This window comes from Perca flavescens, chromosome 24, assembly GCF_004354835.1.
Source record: "Perca flavescens isolate YP-PL-M2 chromosome 24, PFLA_1.0, whole genome shotgun sequence".
Lineage (NCBI taxonomy): Eukaryota > Metazoa > Chordata > Actinopteri > Perciformes > Percidae > Perca > Perca flavescens.
In genome coordinates, this window is record NC_041354.1 from 13,536,253 (window position 1) to 13,563,636 (window position 27,384).

General features: G+C 40.4%; 1 protein-coding gene across 8 annotated transcripts in view; it reads left to right on the forward strand.

Annotated features, from left to right (window-relative positions):
• Positions 1 to 27,384, forward strand: part of dmd (dystrophin) — a 416,019-nt gene that overhangs the window by 356,729 nt on the left and 31,906 nt on the right. For all 8 annotated transcript variants that reach the window (XM_028571814.1, XM_028571815.1, XM_028571816.1 and 5 more), the window contains 5 exons: positions 16,178 to 16,239; positions 16,498 to 16,572; positions 23,822 to 24,023; positions 24,114 to 24,199; positions 24,845 to 25,002. In XM_028571814.1, coding sequence (XP_028427615.1) covers positions 16,178 to 16,239; positions 16,498 to 16,572; positions 23,822 to 24,023; positions 24,114 to 24,199; positions 24,845 to 25,002 — 583 coding nt within the window. The remainder of the gene's footprint in view (positions 1 to 16,177; positions 16,240 to 16,497; positions 16,573 to 23,821; positions 24,024 to 24,113; positions 24,200 to 24,844; positions 25,003 to 27,384) is intronic.

The following is a 27,384-nucleotide window of genomic DNA, read 5'->3' on the forward strand; positions in this document are numbered from 1 at the left end:
TGGTAAACACTTAAATGACGAATGCTCCATGGCTCGCGGGAAAATAGACCTGGCGCACATCTATTGCGGAGCCGAAAGCCGCTTCATGCATGCTTCTGTGATGCACCCGTAGCGCAGTTGGTGGAATATTAGCAGGGTCCAACATAACTTGGGCCAGTAGATCAGAGTTTTACTGGCCCCTTGTATAATTTTACTGGCACGGAAAAAAGAGGGATCATATACACGTACGTATTGTAATGATTTATTTAAACAACAAACAAAAAACCTATTCTGCATCTACAGGAATGAGTTCAGTCAGTTTTTGTCCTTAAATGATGCATCATAGCTAATTTGCCGCAATGTTAGGAAGAGGAGAAAACATGCTGATCAGGCAAATGTCAGATATTTAAAGGTGCAATATGTAATATTTTTACTGTATTATATCAAAAAATGACCATAATATGTCATCAGATATTAAGAAAACATGCTAAGTTAAGAGGACCGTAAGTTTGCAATGTGTTGCCGTAATATTAAGCAGAGAAAGTGTGTCTGTCAGTCAGGTGGAATGGACAGCGAGGTAGTGTTGTTTTTATATACATTTTGTATAAGCCTGTCCAAACACGTTCAATCACAGCACGGGTCTCTGGGACGCCCCTCCCCCCCAGTGGGTGCCAGTTCACGTGAAATGACATCACATAGTACGCGAGGGTCACCGGGGGACCTGAAGCTCAACGCCAGGCCAATGCAAAAACGTCCAATAAACTGAACGGGTCCTGGGGACCCGAAGGACAACACAGGGGATATGCTGTAAAGGCCGTTAACCATAGTCCTCATAAATCGACCGGAGTTCAAAATGCAAACGTGAAGAAAGCGGAAGGTGTGGGACATCGGGCCTAAAAACGGGGACATTGTCATATAGACTAAGGCTAACCTATTCTTCATGACACAGCTAGGTTTCGATAAGACAAAATAAATCAGTATGGTTATTATATTTATTAAATTGTAAATCCTACTGCTTTAGATGACAGAGATCTGATATCCAAAAGTCCACATTGAATTTTCCTATTTTGTTCTAATATTGCAGACGTGGTATTTTTAGGGCCCGAGCGTCGACAGCGGCAAAGGCCCTATTGAAACTGAAGGAATTATTTTCCCGGCAAATGAGTCGCCTTTCTGAGGGGCTTAACATACTCAAAAACTCACCAAAATTGGCAGCCGCATCTATCCAGGTGAAACTTGCGACTAGTTAACTTTCTAAAGCAGGCGCAATCGCTTGTTTGCTAGGGGTCAGGCAGGGACTCATTAACACACTGACAACTTTATATTCAGAGTGATTGTGTAAAGGTGTTCACAATACCAACCTTTCGGCAACTTGTGAATTTCGCCAGCCGTCTTCTCTCTTTTTCATGGAGACAGACACTGTGTGCACGGAGGGGAGGGGCTGTGTATGTGTGTGTGTGACAGAGAGACAGAGGAGAGCAGGAAAAGGAAATGCAGCTGAACGAATATGCTGCATGTTTTAAATAGCGTAAAAAAAAAAAGAATAACAAAACGCAATATGTGGTGGCCGGTGTTGATTGTATGGCGTACCGCCACAAATTAGTCTATGTGTGGAAAACACTGGAAATCAACTCTCAACCTGGGTCGTGAAGCTAAGTCAGACAATGCAGCTTAACCCTTAAGGCTGATTTATGCTTCTGCGTTGAATCGACGATGTACCCCCGCAGACCCCTCTGCGTAGTCGGTGTTTCAAGCAGCCTACTGTGGGGAGTAGCATCATGCTAGTTCACTGACATAAGCTTTGCAAATAAACTCAGACATATTTTGGTTACAATGACAGGGTTATCCATTTGTAAAGTGTTTCGGTCAATGGATTTTACTTCTCAATACTTTTTACAAAATCTAAGCAAGAAAAGGCCAAACAAATAATATTTTAGCACGACAGTCTATGGTTTATTACTAATAGCAATGCACCGATTGACCGGCTGGTGACCGGAATTGGCCGATTCACATGATCGGCCATATTATATCATTTGCATCGACTTTTTAGGAAAATCTGTGTAAAATATAATTTGCATAATAATAATAACACTATTGAAACTGAAGGAATTATTATTATTCCTTCTTCTGGCAAATGAATTGCCTTTTTGAGGTGCTTAACATACTCAAAAACTCACCAAAATCAAAATCAAGCCTGGTGAAAATTTACGTATTTTAAGGGTTTCGGGAATAGGGGCACAAAAATGGCTCGCTAGCGCCCTCTAAAAAGTTAATAAAAATGAGTCCCTGCAGTACGTTTAACATAGACTAACGAAATGTGGTACACATATGTATCATGTCAAGACGTACAAAAAAGCTGATTGGAGCCATACCCTAAACCCAACAGGAAGTCCGCCATTTTTAATTGAAAGTTATCCATTTCCACATGTCGTACTTTAAAGAACTCCTAGAGATTACATTCGATCAACTTCAAATTTGGTCTGTGCCATCTTAAGACCTTAGAGATGAAAAGTTCTTAAAAGAAAAAAAATTCGTTGTAGGCATGGCCGTGGCGGGACGGCCATTTTGTGCGTTTCGCCATCGAAACAGGAAGTGGGTGTAACTCAAGTGTACATTGTCCAATTGGCTCAAAACTTTTCATGATGCATAAGACTCCTGAGGACATTCACTTGCCAAAATTGACCCAAAGTCATAGCGCCCCCTAGTGGCAACAGAAAGTATGCCCAAAACTATACGTGCTATACTTTAATGAACTACTTTCATCCGATCAACTTCAAATTTGGTTTGTGTCATCTAAAGGCCTCAACGGTGTGGGCGTGGCGGCCATTTTGAGCATTTATCGATGAACATAGAAGTTGTTGTAACTTGAGTGTACGTTGTCATATCTGCCCAAAAAAAGGTCCAGGCCTGAGGAAAATTGACTTTTGGTCATAGCTGGCATGTTAGTCTAGGCCTGAAGGGATCCACATGGGTCTCAGATTATGGTAAATTGGTTCAATAGCGCCCCCTACAAAATGTCAAAGAAGTAGCCCCTGCAGTCTGTTTCACCTAGACGCAGGGGCGTAGCACAAGACCCTGGGCCCTATGCATACGCAGTCCTAATGGGCCCCCATGTTCCTCAACTCACCCCCTCCCAAAAAAAAAAATAATAATCAGGCCTCTGTACACATGAATCTGTAGGCCTAGATGTTTATAGGGTAATAACTATTAACTGTAATGCTTAGAGTAGCCTGATGACACACATTTCAAACCTCCTTTCTCAACATTCTCTAGCCTACTTTACTGTGGTTACTATATTTTGTTTGTTTTCTCTGTACCTTTACTTGCCAGCCTGTGTACTATGGTGTCTCTCTGATCATTTATTAATTTATCTGGCCATAGTCCTGGATCCTCTGGCAAAAACTGGTCTGCACTGCCTACTTTCCAGTTCCTCAGCTCTCATTTCCACACTGTGCTCAGAACAACACTCATGCTCCCTGCTGTCTTCACTCCCATCATCCTCAATCACATCTTCTCCATCATCTTTCTCTATGAAGGATACATTTGATATTAACCTCTTATCCTAATTGTAACCTAATATAATAAAACACACTAAGATGTTAGTGTTACTTAACACCTTTCAGTCAAAATGGCTAAACATGGTTTGCTTTAATTTTGATATAAGCTCACCTTGTCTCAAATCCAAAGAGGAGGCCGAGGGGTCTGTTGCTCCCTGCTGTGACAGTTTCTGAAACTGAGGGCCATATGTTTCACAATGTTAACATCTACTGAATCTGACATAACTATAATGTTGACATGATATGTATCTACCAATGAGCTACCAAGCTACCTATGACGCTGATTAGCCTATTATTGCTAATTATAGACATTATAGCCTATTCATTTAAAATTAAACATGTTTTAAATTAGGCTATTACAATGGTGTGTTGTATGCAAACAGCATTGTTAGTGTAGTTTATTTATTTAGCCTTTAGCTCAGATTACATGTATAACCAAATTATCATTTGAAAGTGTATGTTCTGCTCTTTCAATAGGTTGTCTCAGTCGCGGAGATATTCAAGCAGTTTAGCACCATGGATTTTGTTTTCTAGTTTGTGCTCACCTTTCTTTGAAAAGAAGTCTGTTACCAATTGTTTCCCCTCCTTTTGTTTTCTCTCCACCTCCTGTCTTTCCTTTCTTTTTGGTAGCCTGATTTGGCTTTCTTTATGAAAGACATTTCTACAGCAGAAGTTTGCGCTCCACCAGACACTCAGTTGAACAACAAAATGCATGCAGATGGACTAAACCATTTGGCGCATTAGCAAGGGGTGGGTGAGACCTTAGATAGTCTTTTTTGTATACAAAATGTATTCAGTCAATCAACCAAGTTATTCAGCCAATACACTAACTTTACATTTCTTCTGACATGCATTATGAAATTTAATTAGGAAATGAAAACATCCAGGTGAAATAAAATATATTCCAGATTTTTCAAGGGCCCTCTCTCCCTTTGGCCCCTGGTAATCAGTATCGGTTTTACCCCCAGTCCAACGCCCCTGCCTAGACGTGTGAGATTTGGTGTGCATATGTATCATGTCCAAACTTACAAAAAAGCCTCTTAGAGCCATACCCTTAACCCAGCTCGATGTCAGCTATATTAAAGTGCTCATATAATGGTCTTTTCAGGTTCATAATTGTATTAAGAGGTTGTACCTGAATTGGTTTACGTAGTTTAATTTTCAAAAAACACCATATTTTTGTTGTACTGGACATTGCTGCAGCTCTTCTTTTCACCCTCTGTATTGAGCTCTCTGTTTTAGCTACCGAGTGAGGCATCTCACTTCTATTCCATCTTAGTTGGGAGTCACATGCGCAGTATCTAGCTAAGGACTACAGGCTAGTCAGAAACAGAATATGAGGGCATGCCAAGCTACTTACATGAAACTTACATGATGTGGTTTAAACATGATATACAGCAACATGACGTATAAATAGTGTGTTCTCTAGCACCACATAGTGGACACAGAAAGTGCTCCACAATTTGAAATATGTAATTTCCAACGCTATGCACTATATGGAGGGAATTCATTTAAAATCTTGCGTGCAGTGTCTGACAGTACCCGAAATATATGGCCGCGTCAACTTGGAGCCGCGGGATACTAGGCTCGAAAACTCACCAAAATTGGCATGTATGTCAGACCTGACGAAAATTGCAAAGTTCTGCAGTGATTGAGCTTGGGCTTGACCAGTGGGCTCCATAGCTCCCCCTAATGCACCCCATAGTTCGGATAAAGTTCATTTGATGTTTTATGAAATTCGGGGGGGAACATTGTTCTCATCTTAAGGAACATGAATTTTTTTTTTTGGCCCAACAGGAAGTCAGTCGTCTTGGATTTTGTGCGTTCATTTTCATTTTACGAACACATGTTTGAGAACTTTAGGATGCACGAAAACTCTCAAAATTTTGCAGCCATGTTCCAAATAGTAAATTCTTCGATTTGATATTGCATTTAAGTTTGGGTGTGGCATGGTGGCTCCATAGCGTGAGTTGCATGGCGGCCATTTTGTGTGTTTAGCAATAACACAGGAAAATGTTGTAACTTCACTTTACATTGTCCAATCTGCCTGAAACTTCACATGCTGGATAGACCTGGAGACATCTACATGCATTTATTGAGTCAGGTGCTTAGTCTCACTTGCTGGCAACACCTTATGTGACAAACATCATCCAATTTACATGACATTTTTATAGTGAGGTCTACACATGATATACAGTAACATGACATATAGTGTGTGTTCTCTAGCACCACATAGTGGACAGAGGAAGTGTTACAGGCAACTGGCATCCCGCCAATACCCCCGACATGCTTGAGGGGCGAGTGCCCGTTCATTGCAGCTTGCAGCTTTTTTTTTCTGATCAAAAGCAGACCCTTGTTAACAGATTATTAATTGTTACTGTTACATGCATTGTCATCTTTACTGGAAGCCCTTGCGTGACCGACACAAGTCCACAGCATGTCTGTGGAGCATATGTCTCCCTGGCATATCTGTGTGTAGGACGGCCAATGTAACCCACCAGTCATCATCATCATCATCATCAATATAATGGCATGTGTCACATACATGTTTCCCCACCCACTGTTTTTTAAAGATTTACATCTTCAATAAGTAATAGTATGATGCATTACCACAAGGAAAATAACATCACCTATATGTTAGCTCTGTGTGATCCCTTGTCTGTACTTTAAGGTTCTCTTTTACAAACTGCTTTTTGCCTTTCAGTCCGCTTTTTCTCTTGTTTATTACATCTGAAGGCCATTTTAAGCTCATTCAGATGCCTGGTGTGCACTAAACATTCTTTTGGGGCTAACGCTCAGCGACATCGCCATAGCCCATAAAATACCTTTAATCATTCATCCAAGAGCAATAATTGACTGCAGTTAGAAGTGACACTCGTGTCTGTGTGGATCCATTATTTAAAACACCTCTTTCACCGCCACAATAAGCTATTCAGTTGCCTGTTAACTGCAATATGTAGCGTTGTGTGTTACCACGTGTAGGTGGATGTTATTGGGTGATGGCATGTGTTTGTTGTTGTCTAAAAATAACTGCAGTTTAATCCAATTTAAAACGGAGGGGAAGCACGATTTCCCTCCCAAACATGCTCCACTTCTTTTATTTTTATTTTTTAAATGAGGACAGTATGTAAAGCAAGCAGAAATCAACTTCGAGAGCAGATTTTACCTGCAAGAGCGTGTATGCCCTCCAGCGCTCGCAAAGCAAACGATCATGGGTGCGTTGTGGCTGCTCTTTGTGTAACGGACCATAGTTGATCCGTGGTCTGTATGGATCAACACACACAATTTCACTGGCAGTTGGTAGTTGAGTTAACCAAGAATAGGGGGCTTAAAGCCGGGCTTGGGTATCAAACCCGGTGTTAATATGGCACCGGTGCCTAAAAGACGGAATAGCAACATAGATTTTGGCGCCTCATTTTGGTTCCTCATAAATCCCTGCACTGCTCCCTGATGCTCTGAAACAGAAGTTAAAGGCAACAGAATCATTGCTGTATGTCACACTAGTTAAAACTAACGTTACACTTGCCAGCAGGTAAAGTTAACATACCATTAGCTTGTAACTGGATTAAACCGGGTTAAAATGCTGACAGCTGAATGGTGTAAAAGTTTAACTGTATTTCACTGTAGAAGTTTCCAACACCGGGACGTACAGTACAACAGTCTTCCGCTAAAGACACAAACTAGCACTTGGTCACTGCTGTTGTCGGAAAAACAACACTAAATGGTGCGTTTACTTGAAACTGGTAAACCTTGTGATGCATTCAAAGTTATTGTAAAATATCCTTTTCTCATAATTTGTTTTTCGTTTAACAGCAATTTACTGGTGAAATAAATGATATATTGTTATATAAGTTTTTAATAGATAATTTAAATTCTGATTCCAATTTGATTGTTGAATTGGTGTGCGAAGAATAATATCTGCACGTGTGTATAATTTACTAGTGAGCATCTTTTATCGCGCTCGTGAGATATGACATAATCCTGATGCCATATACTTGGCCGTCGTCTGTAGTCTCTCGAGTCTGGTATGGCTGCGGCCTGGAGCCTCTGTCTCATTCCTGGGCTTGTCAAACGGTAAATTTAGTTTGTCAAAAATACGAAATCACAAATAATTTTCTAGATGTCACAGTTAAGTTAGTGAGCATGTTTGTTACAATCGATTGAAAACCTTTAAACTCCTAAATTAACGATTTAAGCCATACATATAGTTTGCAGATTTCTGGATGTTATTGTTGTATCCCCAGTGGTATTGTAGCCTATATTGTGTATTTGATGAAACCTACATTGACTTGCTTTATTTGCATATTCACAAAAAAAGTACAAACAACATAAAAACTTATGCCAGGGGAAAAACATATAGCTCAACAATAAAGCCACCCTCATTTTACACTATAAATAATACACATTTACAACAATGTTAATGCCTTTAGCATTGGAAGGGGATCTGATTTCTAAATAATGGTCAAGCTCATTTTTTTATGAATATCAAAGTTATTAAAACACCTTTTTTTGTAATAATTCTAGGTATTACTTTTGGAATCTTACAATTTCATATAGCTGCTACAGCACAGTGATCACTGACGTCATCTGGAAAAATTCCTATGTGGGTGAATTTATGGGGTTTGTTTGTTAGAATGACATCAATTAGAGTGGATTTGCTTGGGTTCTTAAGATTAGGTCATGTGGGTGTATCTATGATTTGAGTTATGTTCACTAAATCAAAATATTATTTAAACTGGTTTGACACTGATGACAACCAATACCAGTTTAAATCACCCAGCAGTAAGAGTTCTTTTACTTGCAACTCAAACAACACTGATGACCGTGAGGTGAGTGTCATTAACAGCTGAGGGTGGTCTATAACAGCCAACAATATTCAGATGACAATCATTTCCGTAGTGTAAGTCAATGGCTAATAACTCAAACTGTTTTGATGTTGCATGGAATTTTTATTTTATATAGACTGCAACACCTCCTCCCTTACTTTTCCGATCAGAACGAAAAACATTGTATACCTCTATTGCAACGTCATCTGCAATAGATCTTTTGAGCTAGGTCTCAGAAAACATTTCAGTTTTAGTCGTCTCTGCCCAGATTTTTACTTGGTCTAACTTAAGCATTAAACTACGAACATTAAAATGCAGGACACTGAGGCCAGACCTTTCTGAAAATTCCAGAGGGGTTGAAAGACATTTTCCCACCGGACCAGGATTTTAGCCAGCCATCAAAAGCATCAACATTATCAGACATCGCTGCTTTAAGTTTTTTAGTGGGGGATTGTAATCGGATTGTCCATTTTTAAAGTCCAGACGTAATTTTTTCGCAGGACATAATAAGTTCTGTAGAGTGAGAAGGAAAAAGACGGTAAGATTTGTTCAAAACGTTCAGGGTTACACGCATTTTTCCCTTCGACACAGCCTGGCCTGCCGCTTGGATCGAACGTGCAGAAAGCAGCCCATATTAGCAGCTCATGTTGCCAGCAATGCAGGGAATACACACCAACAAGTAGCCAGTAGCCTAGCTCATAGACTTCGATTAGAAGGTAGCACCTCTGTGGATTAATATCGGGGGGTAAGGGCCAGAGTCAGGGAGAAAAAGCGCAAGTTAATCCTTTGATCTGTGTGGTTTAGTTAAAAAACAAACATAAATTTAACGTTTATGACGGGACAAAACATAGAGTAAAACACAAGACGCACACAGAGCTGCTGTCTTGGATGGATGATGTGGATTGTTTACTCTAACAATCTCTAGATGGCAATGGTTATGGTTATGAGCTGTAACATCAAAGATATGTCATCTCAACCCTATCAAAGGACTTCTCATCAAGTAAGAGTAGAGCTGTGTCTTTTTCGTCTTTTTGGCAGTACGGTACATTGAGATCGCGCCTTACAATATGAAATTTTCTGGAGCAATTACCAAACTGAATATTTACTTCACATATATATTGTGTTGTAACTGACACATCTGCTGAAAAACAATATTTTTCTATCGACCGATTTAGCTCCTGTAAGTTTGCGAAATTCACATGTAGCAGCTATTAGGCTATTTCCATAGCAAGCTCAGGGACGGTACCAGGCGAGAGGGCATGAGGCAGGAGACGGGAGGCTCATGCCCTCTTGCCTGGTGCAGTGCGTATTTGATTCTGCATGGTTATTAGAGGCATTTGTCCAAGTGGCTCGTAGCAGCACACCGATGATGAGCTGAGTGACTGAGCTACTGTTTGCACAGACTCTGAGCTTTGAGGAGTTTTAAGTAGCTCTTCACCATGGGACCCCTCTCATCATTATCTGGAGTGTGAGTGTGGTAGAGAGGCAGGAGGGAGAAAACCAAGGGCAATGTGAGAAAAAAACACAGCATATGGATTATTGTTTGGCTGCTTTTTTCAGACAAGGGTTAACTGCAGGTGCGCTTGTGTGTGACCAACTCGACGTTTCTTTAACAAGCTTGGAGGGTTGCGGTTGTGTACCAACACGCCTAACGCTAGAATTATAAAGCAATAAACATAAAGCAGAAAGCTCAGTGTCTGTAAAGGAATGACGTTTTTTTTCCACTGACCCTCAACAGCCACTGTATTCAGTGGTCGCCCACTTTGCACACCTACTATTCATGTGTACTGTAGGTAAGCCTGGTCACACACACCTGTACTGAAGAAATGGGAATCTGTGCCTGGTCTTACATATCTAACAATATCTTAATTTTTAAGTCTTTTCTCCACCTCCAGCTCTTGTCTTATTTCCACCTTCATATCGGCAACAATTTGGCTCTAATATTTTAATTTAGCTGGCACTGAATAAGCATTTAATTATATTTAAATTGATGACAAAAGTGTCACAGACACATTGATTGACACATCCTAAATGAGAAGCCACATTTATTTCCAGGATTGCAGGGAGCTATTTGTTACCTACTTACCTACCTACAAACTCATTGTATATATCTGTGAAAATTAAATAAACTTGGAGGAGTGAGTTGTCACAGTGTCATCTGTATTCATCCTAAGTTTTTTTTTCTTTTTCTTTCAAGTTTGAGGCAGTCACTGGTAAAAAAAAAAAAACCCAGATAACTTGACATTAACCATCTAACATAGAAACAATTTCCCGAGATTCCCCTCTTCTCCATCTCCCTTGAAGGACTTTTCAAATATTTGATGTACTCTGAACATAAAAACATAATTGCCTTGCTGGTAAGACATGTGGTTTCAGTTTAGGGTTGTGCCGATGGACGATATCATTGTCCATCAATATCAAACCAATCCAGCTTACTACAATGTGCTACGTTGATAAGTGGCTCATGCTAGTGCTTGGTTCGTCATAAGGTTACAAAATTGTCAACATGCTCATAAAGTTATTTTAGTACAATTGTTTTGACCACGATTGTTTTGGTTAATAGCAGTGTGCTAACCCACAATGGCGTTCACCATGTATTGTTAGCTGTATGGGTAGTCGTATAATCTAATGCTTAGTTAGCCAGCTAGTGCACCCTGGTCCGTCTGCCTCACTCCCCGGCACTACTAGATTTCAGTCACCTTAGTGCCTGGTCCCGGAAATACCGCCTGCCACCCCCACCTTTCTTCTCACTTTAATTTTTTATTGTTGTGTTAAGAAGACTGTAATGCAAAGACATGCAAAGTAAGCTTTTCATTGCATGGTGTAAGTTGTTTTACTGTGCATATGACAATACACATATGACAATCTTAAATCTTGAAGTAAGTTCCTTAGGAAGTGTACTCTTTACTTATTACTCCCTAAAAAATAAATAATATTACTTTACTTTTTACTTAGTAGCGGTGTGACAAGATTAAACGTGACGAGATTTCTCGTCGAGGTAAAAGGTGTCTCGCGATATACGTACACAAGTGCAAAGCAGCAGCCTTGAAATTAGCATAGAAAATCCCCCGGCTGTTCTCCAAAGTTGACTCTGAGTTTACTTTTGCAGAGCAATAGCGGAAGAAAAGAGCTGCCTGTAAAACCTATTGTCAAAACGTTAGAGAGTACCGCCACTCACTCTCTCGCTGTCTCGCGCAGACCACTCTCTTTCTCTGTTAAAGGAACACGACAAGTCGATACATACCCTTCTCATCTACGTGCGTGCTGTAAGGCTGTCTTACGGCTCCAGCGGCATCAAGGCAGCACAGAACATGCAGGTGACTGGTTCCAGCAATCCTACTGCTACGAATAAGTGACAAAATAACGCCAACATGTTCCTATTTCCATGTTGCGATTTGTAGAATCACAGAGTGTACAAAAAACAACGTAACATGAGACACAGCCATCTTCTAACTGTAAACAAACCGGGAACTATATTCTCAGGCGGAACAATATAGTACTTGGGCGGAATGATTTGCTTTCAGCAAGCCTGTCTGAGAGTATAGTTCCCGGTTTGTTTACTGTTAGAAGATGGCTGTGTCTCATGTTATGTTGTTTTTTTGTACATGCTGTGATTTTGTACATCTACAAATTACAACATGTAAATAGGAACATGTTGGCGTTATTTTGTCACTTATTCGGAGCAGTAGGCTAGTTGGAACCAGTTACCTGCAGGATCTGTGCTAGGCTAAGCTAGCGGTGGAGCCGTCAGACAGCGTTACAACACGCACGGACACGAGAAGGGTATGTATCGACTTTTCTTACTCTGGGGGTTACGGTGAATAAGCTAAACTCCCAATAAGTCGTCGTTTTCCTTTTGAAAATGAGTCGGGAAGTGGACAGCAAAACCTAACTTTACTTTTAATTATATTAAAAAAAGAGAAACGTTCTCCCTTTGTCCTATATGGTCATAAATCAATACTAGAGTAGCCTACTTCCTTGTTTAGTGCAATTATTAAAATGCAGAGGAGGAGAAAATAGCATTGGTCTTCACAAAATTATCTGTTAAGTGTTAATTTATTTGTGCTTTAGAACGTAATCAATGTGAAACAATAGTAAAATAAGCTTTATTTCTGCCTGTCTACTGTACAATAACAAATTAAGTACAAAACATTTGGTCTCAACTACTGCCAGAAAACGCTTAGTTATGTTGTAACCTTGGTTCTCTGACCATACATATGGAATAAGTAACAGTGTACAGGCTAACTGTTAGTTATGCAGGAGAGGAGCCAGTCAGTTGAGTTTATGGTGAAACCTTTCAGTTCTCTGTTTTCATTTTGTGACTTTTTCATTGAATAAAGGACTATTTTTACAGTCTTATTTCTTCATTGAAGTTTTCCTGTAAAATAATGTTAAAGTCTCGTCTCAATCTCGTGAATCCAATCTCATGTCTCGTCTCGTGAGCTGGGTGTCTCGTCAGATCCCTATTACTTAGTATCAAAAGTAATTTATGTTACTCATATTACTGTATTACTTTGGCAGACCACTCTTTTTCACATTTCACATAACGCAGAAACATTAATAGATTAACTTGGGGCGCATGGTTAGCTCACCTGGTTCGCATGGTTAGCTCACCTGGTTGAGCGTGGGCCCCATGTACAGAGGCTCAGTCCTTGTTGTAGCGACCGCTGGTTTGGTTCCGATCCGCGGCACTTTGCTGCATGTCTCTCTCCCACCTTCATGACCTTATCTGTCCATAAGGCAATAAAAGCCACAAAAATTATCTTAAAAAAAAAAATAGATTAACTTGTCCGTGAAAAGAAACATTTTAATCTGCAATGGTGGTTAACATTGAAAACTACAACTCACACATCCCATGCAACTTCACAACTTCACAAAATTCGGTGTTTACCATGGTTTCGATTGAGAGACCCCTAGCGGCAGAAAATTACATATTGTGACGTTCTGGGTCTAGGTAAATTTCCGGCAAAGAAAACTGTAGGCTATGCAATGTGTAGCAAATTTGGGAAGAGTTGGGGGTTTATAGAGGCTGTGGGTGGCGAGCAGAAGTCATGAGGAGATATGTGTGATTTGAGAATGACACAGCAGCCATCTCTTTTTTTTCTCTCTGCCTCTTTTCCATCTTCTTTTTATCCTCAAATATACTTCTGTGATGCAGGGAGAATGGAGTCTCTGTGATTTTGCGCCACAGCAGGTTATTGTCTATGATTAGAAGATGGAGGGGAGAAACACACATGACAGGATTAATGTCATAGTGTGGCATTTTGGGGAAGTAGATCTAATTCATCAGCGAATGAATTTAATTTCAGTGTATTTTTTGTTTCTACTGAAACATGTTTACATGCTTATATGTTCAAAAAACACTTAATTTTTCTCATACTGCCCATGGCTGTTGCATCTGTATTTTCTCTGTCTGAGACGTTCTGTTGGACCGCTGTCTCTTCAAGCCCCCCTCCGGTAAAAGCCCAGTCTGCTCTGATTGGTCAGCGTTTCCGCATCTCAAGAGTCTCCACATCTGTAGTCTATATCGACAACTATTCATTTAGAGGATTGCTACAGTGCCGCCGGAAGATCTGCTGGATGTCCCTCACCTTTCGCTTACTTTGTGTTGGCATTCTAAACTCCGGTCGATTTATGAGGACCATGGTTAACTGCTCCTCAGATCAGGGTAAATCAAGACAGCTAGCTAGACTGTCAAATCTGAGTTTTCTGTTGCTAAAACAACTTTTGAACGAGCACATGGGGAGAAATTATATAACAGCCAAGATTATAGCTCTACAAGCAGCAAAACAAAACACAGATAAAGGATTTGAAACCAAATACTACACAACTGGATATGTTTCAGCAGTAATGTGACCCGAAATCGGGGCAAAATAACAACATTGGCAGCCAAGATTACAGCTTTTGCTGACTTTGCATGCAGCAGCATGTAACAATTTAAACACGGCAGCAGCCTTAATAAAAATAATGCTTCAGTAGCCTGCCTGGAGCAGATGACCAATCATAGAAACCCAGCAAAAAAACTTGAAAACACTCTACAGAAAGTATCTCTCTCTCTCTCTCTCTCTCTCTCTCTCTCTCTCTCTCTCTCTCTCTCTCTCTCTCTCTCTCCCCATGAGTGTTTGGTTGTGTGTAAGTATGTGTCACTCTGTCTGTATGTATCTGTGTATGTGCCTGATCGCCTTATAGCTCAGGACACAGCTTATCAGACTCAGAATCAGAAAAGCTTTATTGCCAAGTAAATTTTTTACACATACAAGGAATTTGTTTTGGTGTCGTAGGTGCATGTTACACATTATCTAAAATAAGTTAAACAAACAGGTTAACAGAACAGACAATATAAGTATAACTATATGTGTATATACACACACACACACACACAGGATGTAATAAAATAAGAGTAACAATTAAGATAAAAAGAGCAGATAAAGACAGCCAAAATCACCATAAACCTGGGTGTTTTATATTGAAATTTGTTTTATTTTGTAAAGTATCCGTCTGCGCTGTCGCCTTCCTGTATGTGATTACCTACCCAGCTTGACACATTTGTTCACGGCTCGCAGAAGAAATAGAGGAGACACAGAAACAATTGCTGAAATGCGCGGGCCGACGCAGGTGCTCCTGATCGCAGGTGTGAACTGACTAATTGCATAACATGGGCGCCGAAATGAAAGTGTTTTTTTGGCCTAAGAGCAGCATTGCCAACTTAGTGACTTTCTCGTGAGATTTAGCGTCTTTACAGCATTTTTTCTGCCACAGACCATCACTTTTTCGATACCCAACCCTACCTATTGACAGGGAAATGGACAGGAAGTGATGTCAGGAGAAAGGCAGCTTGTTCAGCCATCGAGATAACATTCTCATTCCCTAACCTGATACTAACAGGAGGGCCGTGTGTGTGTGTGTGTGTGTGTGTGTGTGTGTGTGTGTGTGTGTGTGTGTGTGTGTGTGTGTGTGTGTGTGTGTTGCAGGCAGAGTAGCCGGTTATTCAGGCAGCCTTGGATGTGTAAATGAGTGTCATTTGGCGATGGCACAACTAACTTTTTGGATGAAAGCTAATGGACTTTTCTGGGAAAAAATCTAAATAGTTTTTTATTTGTCTTAGTTGCAGTGTTTATTTTTGTTTCCCCTGATTGCAAAGAGTTGGGAGAACAATTTTCAAAGCTTAAAGTCTTGTTCATTATTGTTCTCCGTGTCATTTCAATACATTTTTGTGAGATTCAATTTCCGTTTAGTTGTTTTTTTTTGTCTTTTTAGTCCTATACAATTTATACATTTGTGCGACATCCCTGCAGCATATATATCTTTACAGAAATTCTGATATTTCGGACATCTTGAACATATTGTTTGTAACACTTAATTGTTTTTTTTCATTTTGGGGTGTTGCAACAAACTTATTGTGTTTTTATATTTTATTTATTTTATTCATTTGTGTTTGAAATAAATAAAGATTCTGAAAAAAATATGTCTGTACCTTGATTGTGCATAACAGGTTTGAGGTTATACAAACATTATTACACAAGGAAACCAGGCAAACCAAAGATTGAAAATAAATCGCAAATTTGGCTTATATCGCACAGGGTTAACATGGAAAAGCATTAAACTTGCTTAACATCAGCATATTAGCATTGTCATTGCAAGCATGTTGGAAGGCTTGCGTTAGCATGTAGCTTAGCGTAATATTTAGTCCCCTAAATGGTCATGAAAATATTAAGCCTTAAATATTACGCCTTAGCTCCAGCCTTAGCCTTAGGCTGATGATCTGTTTGCTCAACTCAGCATCTGATCATTCTGTCTCTTTTTGTTCCTTTCCAGCCACCAAACCCAGACAACATGCTGGGACCATCCCAAGATGGCCGAGCTCTACCAGTCTCTGGGTAAGATGCTAATTCTCTGTGTCCGACCCATGTCTTCTCATTGCTGTTTTTCCCTTCTGGGGATCAATAAAGGTTTATCTCATGTTATTATAAAGTCATAAATTGCTGTGATACAAGATGAGGAATCACTTCATGATCCGTTGAATGACGAGATGAAATAAATAAATTATAAGGCTGTGAGCTTAGGTTGAGTCCACCATCTCCTTTCTCTTCATCTCTAACTCTGTTTTGTCTTTGTTCTTTTTTCTCGTTCTTTAGCCGACCTGAACAATGTGCGATTCTCGGCCTACCGAACAGCCATGAAGCTCAGGCGCCTGCAGAAAGCTCTCTGCTGTAAGTACTCTGTCTAAATATAGTTTACATGTATATACTGTACCTCTCCTGAATATGTGTCACATAGGGTTTTTGTCTTTTGCTTCAAGTACACACTTCTCATGAGTGTTTCTCTTACTGTGTTCCTGCACTACTACACTCCTCCTTTGTTCTTTCTTTTCTTTCAACTCCGTCTCTTTTTTTTAAATTCACCTCATTTGCCACCGCATTCTTCTTCTCCATCGTCTCTTCTTCACTTTCTGCTTTGTGTATTCTTTTTTCCTCCTCTTTTTCTTCTCTCTACTCCTAGCGTTGTTGCTGCTGTGACAGTCTGTGTGGTTGTCCATATGTGTGTTTACTCATCCTTCTCAACCCTTGCCAGTGGAGCTAAAGAGTGTGAGCCACCTACGAGCTGTTATGTGTGTGATATGTTTTAGGGCGTATAGCTGGCTGCAGCTTTATAGCACAGAAGCACTATTTATGTTAAGGGGGCTTTCTAAAAATAAAAATTAACAGATCTGTGATTAACACTGTTGAAGGAAGCGCGCCTGTGAATTTTTATTTTTGTTTCCTTAACCACTTTGCTTACATTATTCCGAGACTTGGTGGGCATTTCTTTTTTTCTATCACTTTCTATCACTTTCTTCTACTTATTTAATAATGGTATATAAATATCAATATCGTCTTTTTTGGAATTCTCATTTATTTTGGATACAACAAGACATTATATAAATATTTCAATCATAAAGCAAGACATAGAATCCTTGAATATCCATATTTTAACAGTTTATGCAGTATAAGAAAATAACAAAAATACACTTTAATGTAAAAGGAGAGAGAGGATGAAAAAATTATAGCACTGATACAGTTATAAAAAATAAAGTGCATAATGTATAAACAAAACTTCTCAACACTAGCACCGCAAGACACTTTAGGGGTACTATAACCATCAAACCCCACGTCCTAGAGCATCTGTATCCTTTTGTTTGTGCTGATGGGCCATCAGTTTCCATCTCTATAGCAGCAAGGACACACACATTTGCAGCCTCCACAAACCGTACACAGCCAGGTAGCTTATCTAACAGCTTGAACCCACACAAAGCTGATGTACTCTTAGCAGTGTAAACTGTGCTATTTTGCCATGTATTTTTAGAAAATATATTTTAATGCTGCCACCCAATGCAATTATAGTCTGGTCTTTTGCGCTGTTTGTTGTTCAGTTCAGTAGACACAAAGTCTTGGAGATAATTGTGAGCAGCTCTCACAAAGAAATTGTTTACATGAAAAAACTCCCACAGGTTGAGAATTTACTTGTGGTGGTGGGCGGTGCAGGATGTGCGTGATGGCTGGGTTCAGTAATAAACTAGTCAAACGAAGTTTTATGAACTATTTATTGAAAACAATGACTACATAACATTAACAGATGATTTAGAAAGAAATAACTATTTGCATATTAAACAAATCAGACTCAAAGATGATACAGATACAGCGGTGTTGCCACAGCGTTTAGACGGTTTATTAGTACTGTTAATCCCACGGCACTAGCAGCAAACTACTAATGATAGCCTCTGAGCCTGAAGTGAAGTGTTGACGCTGTCATGCACGCAGCAAGATACTTCAAGAGGGGGAGGGGCTGGAGGCCACTTGTCTGTGTGCGCTGTAAAAAAAAAAAATACATCTTTGATTGGAAGAAAATAATGTCATTCAGATATTATTTACCAGGGCGGGTCTCAATCTACCTGAGTGATCTTCCCTACAAAATCACCCCAGTAGTTGAGAATGATTTATTATTTCCAAGTAGAACTATTTATGACATCTTTTTTCATATCACAATATATATTGCAGGAAAAAAGTTTTTATATCAATATCGTGCAACCCTAGACTGAAAGGGGGGCTGTTTATTAAAAACAACAGCAAAACCCATCTATTTGGTTTTAGCAGAGAAAAGGCTTTTACCTGGGTGGTCTTGATCTTTAATGATTTTCCTATCCCCTTTGTTTTTGCAACACTTGGTGTCAATATCCTTTAGGAAGGGTAGGGCAACACCTATTGTGTGTTTTCAGACGATCAAACCACCCATACCAGGCAGTGATGTTCCCCGTCAGAACGCTCTCGATGATGTAGTAGAGTAGAAATTGCTCAGTATTTGAGGGGATACCTGGAATTTCTGTCGCCAGGGTGCCAGGCTTCTAGTGGCATGGCAATCCAAGGGAACAAGATGGAGACAGGTTGTGATAATATCATTTATTTTATCACAGGAAAAGTAACTATTTAAAAATTAAACCTATTAAAAATGATAAAATCCCCATAAAACTGTGTTTCAATGTTAAAAAGTTCAACCATTTTTTCCCAAAATTAAACAAAAAAGCGAGTGAACCCTCGTTCCCACCAGTCTTCTTTTAACGGCTCCACTGCTTCCTCTTCGGCAACAACACGAGGAGAAGACACTGGCGGCAGACTGTACAAGAACCCCACTGACCATGTGATAAGACGCTTTGTATCAGTGAAACACTTGACTTCGGAAGTCAAGTAGGCGTACGACACTTCCCGTCATGGCAAGCTTGACTGGTGTCCAGCGGCCCTTAACACTTAACTCTTCAGCTGCTCCATATCCCCCATGCGTCCAACACTTCCAGTCATGGCACGCTTATCTGGGGTCCAGCGGCTCTCTCCAGCCATCGCCACCTTCCCAGTGGCCGGCTATGGCAGCAGTATCCGATCAGCGGGTTTGCTTTGTCCTGCTAGTCCCGGTTTTCCGTCAGTGTATTCCTCATTCTAGCCATCTCCTTTTCCTTCTCTTTCTCCTTCTCACCATTGTGTTTCTCGTCTGCTCACTTTTGATCAACACGCTCAACTCTGCTAACCTGTCTTTCTCCCGTGGATTTCCTTCCTCCATGCACCGCCCACAACTCCATTTCCTTTTCCATGATTAGTCCCCCAGACCCTTGACCAGTTCATTGGTGGCGTAACGTGTCAGTCTATGTCCTCAATCAGGGAAATTCCATTCAGGTGCACTACCGCAGAAACTGAAAATGATTATACAAACCAAAACAATTCCAAAAGCAATTATAGCTGCTCCGCAGCGATGGTGGGGGCTGTGCATTATAAACTCACAGGGAAGGTATCCAAAGCACAATGGCTGATTTTGTATAAGATGTGACACTGTGACCGTTGAGCTTTGAAATCGCAATCTTTAGGTCCAAAGGCAAATGCTGATCTCAGTGAGCTATTGTCCAGGTGATAACTCCTCTAGCTATTTGGGCTATATTTTATTGAGTCAGCCTGGGTTGACTGGCTGGTTAGCCCCCAGTCAACCAGCCAGCCACTATCATTACAGCAATCCGAACCTGGCCAGCACTTAACTCTGGTGCCGGGTGCTAACGACGCTAACGGCAGCTTAATGAAGCATTGGGAAACAGACCATATCAGACCCAGCGGCCATACATAACCTTAGCTACATCTCCGTTAGCACTACCAGTGTTCGTGCCAAAAATCTCCTCCTGGCCTCCTTTAGCTGTCTTTACAGTTAGCTAAATTAAGCCGAAAAACACATACACAAAAACACACACGACTAGTTAAGATTACAGCAAAGTCTTCACTTTGCTGTAATTAACTAGTCGTGAAGTCGGGAAGATAATTCTGGGTAGCTGGGAGATCTTCTGCTGCCGACAACGGCCATCAAACGTCCTTGACGTCCCGGAGTTCCCCCCAACTCCTGAGCGCCCAAAAACCCTTGTGTTCCGCTGCAACGTGAGTTGCTGAAGGATGCACGCCAAGCGCTTGTGTGAAATAGCTCCATTTCTGGACAAAGTGGATTATTTTCGGTACCCGGGGAGCATCGTGAATCCTGAAGAACATGCACCAGTGTTCAAATCCGCAGAAGAGTAACAATATTTCTCTAGAATAAAATCCAACAATACAAACACTGCTTTTCTTAAACAGTCGACTGGAACGGTTTCCCCTCCACTGCCCCTGGGGGGAACTGCTAGTTAAACATTGACGAATGATTAGCTTCATTCTGTTTTACCGTGGAAATCTATGGACTAACAGATGATAAGTAAGAGGCTTGAGGTTTCTGGCCAGAGATATATAGATGTGTGTTTATTAATGTAATGACTGCTAATGCTGCAACTGTGTTAAGACATTAATGTGAGTTGATTTACAAGTGCTACTGTTGCACATCTTGATAATTAATCTGATTGTAAAATCCTGGAAAGAGCAGTGGCTGCCCAGCTTCAACATCACATGTCCCACCATGAGCTCTTCGAACCCCTCCAATCTGGTTCCAGAACCCACCATAGCACTGAGACCGCCCTCATCAAAATCACTAATGACCTCCTGCTTGCTGCCAACAATGGTCTCATCACCATCCTAATCCTCCTTGACCTTTCTGCAGCTTTTGATAACGTTTCCCATACCATCCTTCGCCACTGCCTCTCTGAGCTCATCAGCCTCAGTGGCACAGCACTGTCCTGGTTCCGGTCCTACCTCACTGACCAGAAACAATTCATCACCCTAAATTGCTCCAACTCTAATCCAGCACCTGCCAACCATGGCATGCCCCAGGGCTCTGTGCTTGGTCGTCTGCTGTTCACCATCTACATGCTACCCCTAGGTCCGTAAACATGGACTCAACTTCCACTGCTACGCTGATAACACTCAACTTTATATCAGCACAAACCCCACCTCCCAGCTCCCACCCACAGAAATTGTCAACTGACTGCAGGAACTCACATCATGGATGACCACAAACCTACTCAAACTCAACAGTAATAAGACAGAACTCACGGTGGTGGCCCCTGCACCACTGCTCAGGAAAATTGGAGACCTGGCTCTGGTTGTGGATGGCTGCTCCATTTCCCCATCTCCTGAGGTGCGCAACCTGGGCATCATCCTGGACTCAACTCTCTCCTTCCGGTCCCACATCAAAAACATCACTAAGTCCACCTTCTACCACCTCCGAAACATTTCAAGACTCCGGCCTTCACAAATTCAGTAACTGACAAACTCATCCATGCCTTCATCACCTCCTGTCTGGACTACTGCAATGGTGTCCTGTCTTCACTGCCCACCAATGCCCTTAGCAGACTCCAGTATGTCCAGAACTCTGCTGCCAGGGTTCTAACCCACACCAAGCCCTGGCAGCATATCACTCCCATCCTCCAACAGCTCCACTGGTTGCCAGTCAAGTCATGCATCACCTACAAGATCTTCCTGCTCACCTACAAATCTCTCCATGGACTCTCACCACAATACCTCACAGATCTCCTCCACTCCACTGGTCCTAAATCAATAGAGTAGCCTAATTCCTTGTTTACTGCTGCATCTGCAATTAATGAAATGCCGAGTAGGAGAATGAAACAAGATCATCTTGCTTTAGAAAATAATCGGGAGCCTACTGTACAATGACAGATTCAAGTTCAAAACACTAGTTCTGGGGGCTGTTTCACAAAAGCAGAATTTATAAATCCAGGATAATGAAATCCAGATTAGACTAGGTCAAGCCTCGCTTTATCGGTAAAGCAAGGCTTGACCTAGTCTAATCTGTGCATCCTGGCTAGGTGCGTTTCACGAAGGCCAAGCCAGGCAGAGGAGGTGCGACTAGGTCGAGCCAGGCTGAAGTAATTTGGATAGATACGGGTTCACGGCTTTCCTTAACAGACCGCAAGGTCGATCACAGATTTACTGATGCTAAAATAGAGAATACGCATTGTACATACTTCACACAGAGTGAGCAGGAGCTTCTTATGGAAGCATGATAACGTGAAACACATTATTTGTATATAAAAAAAAAAGAAACCCGGCCGCTGTAATGAAACCGCAAGAGAAAGCGTGGCAGATGATCGCAAACTGACTGAATGCGTAAGTAGCCTAAATATATACAAGGATACAAGGATTAGGCTACTAATCATTTGCACAAATTAACAGTTGTACTCTTTTCCTTAAAAGTAAGCAGAAGATAATGTTACTCGGGAAATTTACCATGAAGATCAATTTTCTATAACGATGCATAAATATCTTTTTCACTCTGTTTCTCCCTCTCACTCATGGGCTAAAATATAAATTACCTAAGTCATATTAACTTCCACTGCTTGCTTTTAATGCAAAGTTGAACAACTGTTCGTTTTTGTAAATGACAAGTGACTTATTGAATGCTTTCAGTTAAGAGCAGTAGTTCATAAATGTATATTTTTAGATATATCATTCAGGCTGCCCGCTATTAGCTGCCATGCTTTTTCTCACTTTTTTTTTTTTTTTTTTTTTTTTTTTAACAGAGGCCGAGTTTCCTTCTTTACATATTTATATGCTTTGCTCCCTTGTATATATGGACATAGAAAAGAAAGCCACTGAAGAAATTGGACTCTAAAATCTAGAAACTATAAAGATAATTAAGTGATAAATTGCAGCAAACTTCTACACTGCACATTTAGCCGGGTTTTTTTACATTCAGTTGACTCATTCAATTGCCAGGATATTTGAACAGTGTTTTAGTCTACCCAGTCTTTTATGTAATATTGGAAACAAATCTTTAATTCCAGTTTGTGATGGAAAAGAGTTTTAATGTGGGCATGTGTTGTTAAATTCTGCCAGTTTATTATGTTAAGGTTTTAACTGCCTGTCCTTTAGTGGACTTCATGAATGATAAGGATGAATAATGTGATACTTCTGTTGATCCCTGGAGTAAGGCCGCCTTCTCACTACTGTCCTTGAGCAGCACTGGGCTCAAGGACCCTTTAAACCCAGCAGGTCCAGTTTAAGCATGGTGTAAGCTTGGCAGTGGGACACACTCAGCTGTATGTCTGCTATTTAATAGAGATGTTCCAATACCAGTATCGGTATCGGCTCCGATACTGCCTAAAACGCTGGTATCGGTATCGGGAAGTACTGGAGTTTATGCACCACGTAATAAAGCCCTAAAGAAAATCTACATTAAAGTAGTTTATTTATGTTCTTTTTCCGTTATAACTGACTGTCAAACTGGAGAATAAAAGACAGTTCTAGGGCATTCATTGTTTGTATTTGTTCATGTTTCACAAAGAGTTTAACCTGAGCCAGACCGACAACAGAGATAGAAATCATATCACATCCATACAGGGATAGTAGTATACAGCTGTTAAAACATAATAAAATATATGACACACTGGTATCGGATCGGTACTCGGTATCGGCCGATACGCAAGTTCAGGTATCGGAATCGGTATCGGGAAGCAAAAAAGTGGTATCGGGCCATCTCTACAATTTAACAATCTTGCACTATCTTTGTCTGTAGTGGACCTGCTGAGCATGCCAATGGCGTGTGAGGTGTTTGATCAACATGGTCTGAAGCAGAACGAGCAGCTGCTGGACATCTCCCAGCTGGTCACCTGTCTGACCAGCCTGTACCAGCAGCTGGAGCAGAGCCACTCTCACCTGGTCAATGTCCCGCTGTGCGTGGACATGTGCCTCAACTGGCTGCTCAATGTCTATGACACGTAAGTGTAGCATGCTGCAAAAACAGAAGAGTTTCCACTATTTCATTAAGATTTAACATACTCTGACTCTCTCATTTTGTTGGTTGGTAGTGGTCGCACCGGAAAGATCCGGACTCTGTCATTTAAAACTGGAATCATCTCGCTCTGCAAGGCTCACCTGGAGGATAAATACAGATGTAAGTAATACACACACACACACACACACACACACACACACAGACCAGCACTTATCTAAAGGATTCAAATCACAGGGTCAAATGTTTCAGAGCAATGAGTGCAGTGATGTGACTGGCTAAGAGTGTATGATGTGACTCTTAGCCAGTCACATCACTGCACTCATTGCTCTGAAACATTTGACCCAATCACAGTGAAGCATGAAAACAATGACTCATTAATCTGCTTTTCCAGGAAATCATTTTGTAGTCTGAATATTGCAGAGTGGCAGGATGTGAACACACAGCACCACAGATCTGCAGCCAGATGGTGTGGCTTTTTAAACAATCAATTTCTACATTATCAATAATTAAAACCATTATAGTTTGTTGAAGCTGTTTGTATAACTGCATTAATCCCATTAATATTTGCTGGAAAATATGCTGGATCTCACGTAATTAATGGTAACATCACATCGTGATTGATGAGCTATAGCAACACAATGTATTTAAAGAATAAAGCTGCAGATTTACGAGCCTTGGTAATTGGATGTCTCCAGCATAAACGGGTTGAATACAGAGTTATAACCGGCCGGTCTAATGTGTGTAGAGGTCATATTTCCCTTTGTAAACCTATCATTGTTCTCCTCCTCCCTCTCCATCCTCCAGTCTTGTTCAGACAGGTTGCCAGCGCAACAGGTTTCTGTGACCAGCGTCGCCTGGGCCTCCTCCTCCACGACTCCATCCAGATCCCCCGGCAGCTCGGCGAGGTTGCCTCTTTCGGGGGCTCTAACATCGAGCCTTCCGTCCGCAGCTGCTTCCAGTTTGTACGTGACACACTCTTACACACACACACAAACAAACGCTTCTTTCTAAGTGTGTTGTTTTGAGTTAGCAGTCTGGTTTCTTTCTAGAGTTATAGATTACTAGGACTGTCAAATGCTGCAATAGCCCACATGTATATTTGCTCTGATGCCTTTGGCCCTCCAGATGAAGGTAACATATAAGCACAGCCCCACTGAGTGTCTGAATGTTAAACGTCAGACTATATCGGGTTCATTTACAGAAAACAACTGGATTGTTGCTTAGAGATTTATAGAAAATAAAGGCCAAAACATTGATAAAACCAAGAATAATACAAATAAGAGGTAGAACAAGTGCATGACAGACTCCAGTAAACAGGACCAGAGAATGAGTGTCTTGTGTGAATGAAAGTCTGTACAGGATCAAACAAATGATCTCTGACAGCTGCAGAGAAGGGAAACATGGACAAATCTCACAAACAAATAGGACAGAATGAACACCATATATCAACCTGCACATGGGTGTTTAAATCATAAAGTGTGTGACAGCACAGAGAAGCAAGAAGAGGAAAGGACCAACATTCCCCTTGTATTTTCTTAAGGTTGAATGTTTGAGCCAAAATGACAAGCAGCAAATCCAGCAATTGCTGTTTGACTGGATTATCCCTAATCTCCAAGAGATGATCCAGCATTTCATGTTAAAACTCTCTACTTTCAAAACCAAATGTAGCTCTTTTTCTCGAATGTATTCTGAAAGTAAAAACCATAGTTGTGTCCATCGAAGGGAATATTGTGGAAACTGGCTGTTTGCTTAAACCCTGAACCCCAGAAATTGACGAATTTTAGCAATAACAGTTTAAGCACTGATGAAACTATGCTGTACCTTGCAACCATAAACTAGGTATGGCAGTCCTGTTAAGCTTTGGATTCAACTGCAACATGACAATCCATTTTAGCTTGACAGACAAAGAAGTAGAAATATTTCTACTTGTAGTGACATTGCCATATAGTTTGGGAGCATGGTGAATCAAGGAACGTCACAGATTTGGGGGGTCAAGAGGACATAATTACTGAATTTTTCTGTTGTAATGAACACTGTAGACTGGAACCAGGATCTTTTGATAGTACAGTAAAGGGGAAATTTAGTGATGTTAGTTTTTAAAGAGTTTAAAGGGTGGTGTCTTTTTTTTTAGCATTTACAACATCAAAAGTACTAGAGCAAAAGTGTGTTTGTCGGCTCTAACGTAAAATGCAAATGTTAGCATGTCCAGCTGCAATGAATTTGAATGTTTCTGATAAACTGAAGGATGAAGTGTTCCTTATGTATTGAGTCAATTTTCTTTATTATCACAAAGCTTAAAACAGGGCTGTTTTCTGAGCTTTTGAAAAGTTGACTTTTTAGACAATTTGTGGTCCCCACAGGACAGCAACATATTGAATTCAATTTTTTTTTTTATGTATTCATATGACCCTATAGAATATAGTGCAATGATGTAGATTAAACTACCAAATGGTATATAAAGGAGTTAAAATTAGCACAACCATAAACATCTACAGCAGTAAAATGCAACATACTGAACATTCCTATCATAAATGCAGTACTAGTACTAACTGGCTCTGGGACTTGTTGAGTTTTTGGCTGGGAACTGTTAGCTTTACCCTTAGTGTTTTAGCATGACATAATTTATGTAGCCATCAAATGCCTACTTAAGTCATCTTAAAAGTCAGGGGGGAGGGGGAGGGCAACCATCAGTTGTATTTGAGAATGGGATTGTATAGCCTATTTGGTAACAAACCTTTTTTAATAACTTAAAAAATTAAATTTTTTGTAACTGTTAGTATTAATCGGTCAAAATTCTTATAAATCAGTTAACGGATAAACAGTTAATTATAAACATCCCTGTGCTCTAGGGACCATTTGTGGAAGCAGGACGGTGTATGTGATACTGAGTCAAAATAAACTACATGTGTTATTACATGAAGCAGTGAAAAATGTCTTTAGTAAATGATTTATTAATAAATATTTCATATATTTTAAATATTTTGTATATGAAGCTACATACTTCTAAGGCATTGTACCTGGCCCTTATAAAAACAAATTACTGTAAAACTAAATATATAAAAACTAAAACTAAACTTTTCTGAAAAACTAAAAATAAATCGAAAAGTCTAAATAAAAATTTAAAATAAATGAAGATTCCAAACTATTATAACCTTGTTGATGGCAATGAAGGAACATGTCACCCAGTTGTAACTGTGACAATGGAGCTCTATGGCAGCCTTTCTCAAACTTCTTTGTGCCAAGGCCCAGTAATGTTTGGCCCTCATCCCCTGGGGCCCACTTACGTAATTTTGCGGGAAAAGAAAAAAAAACTTTAATAAGTGATTTACAATTATAATAATAGA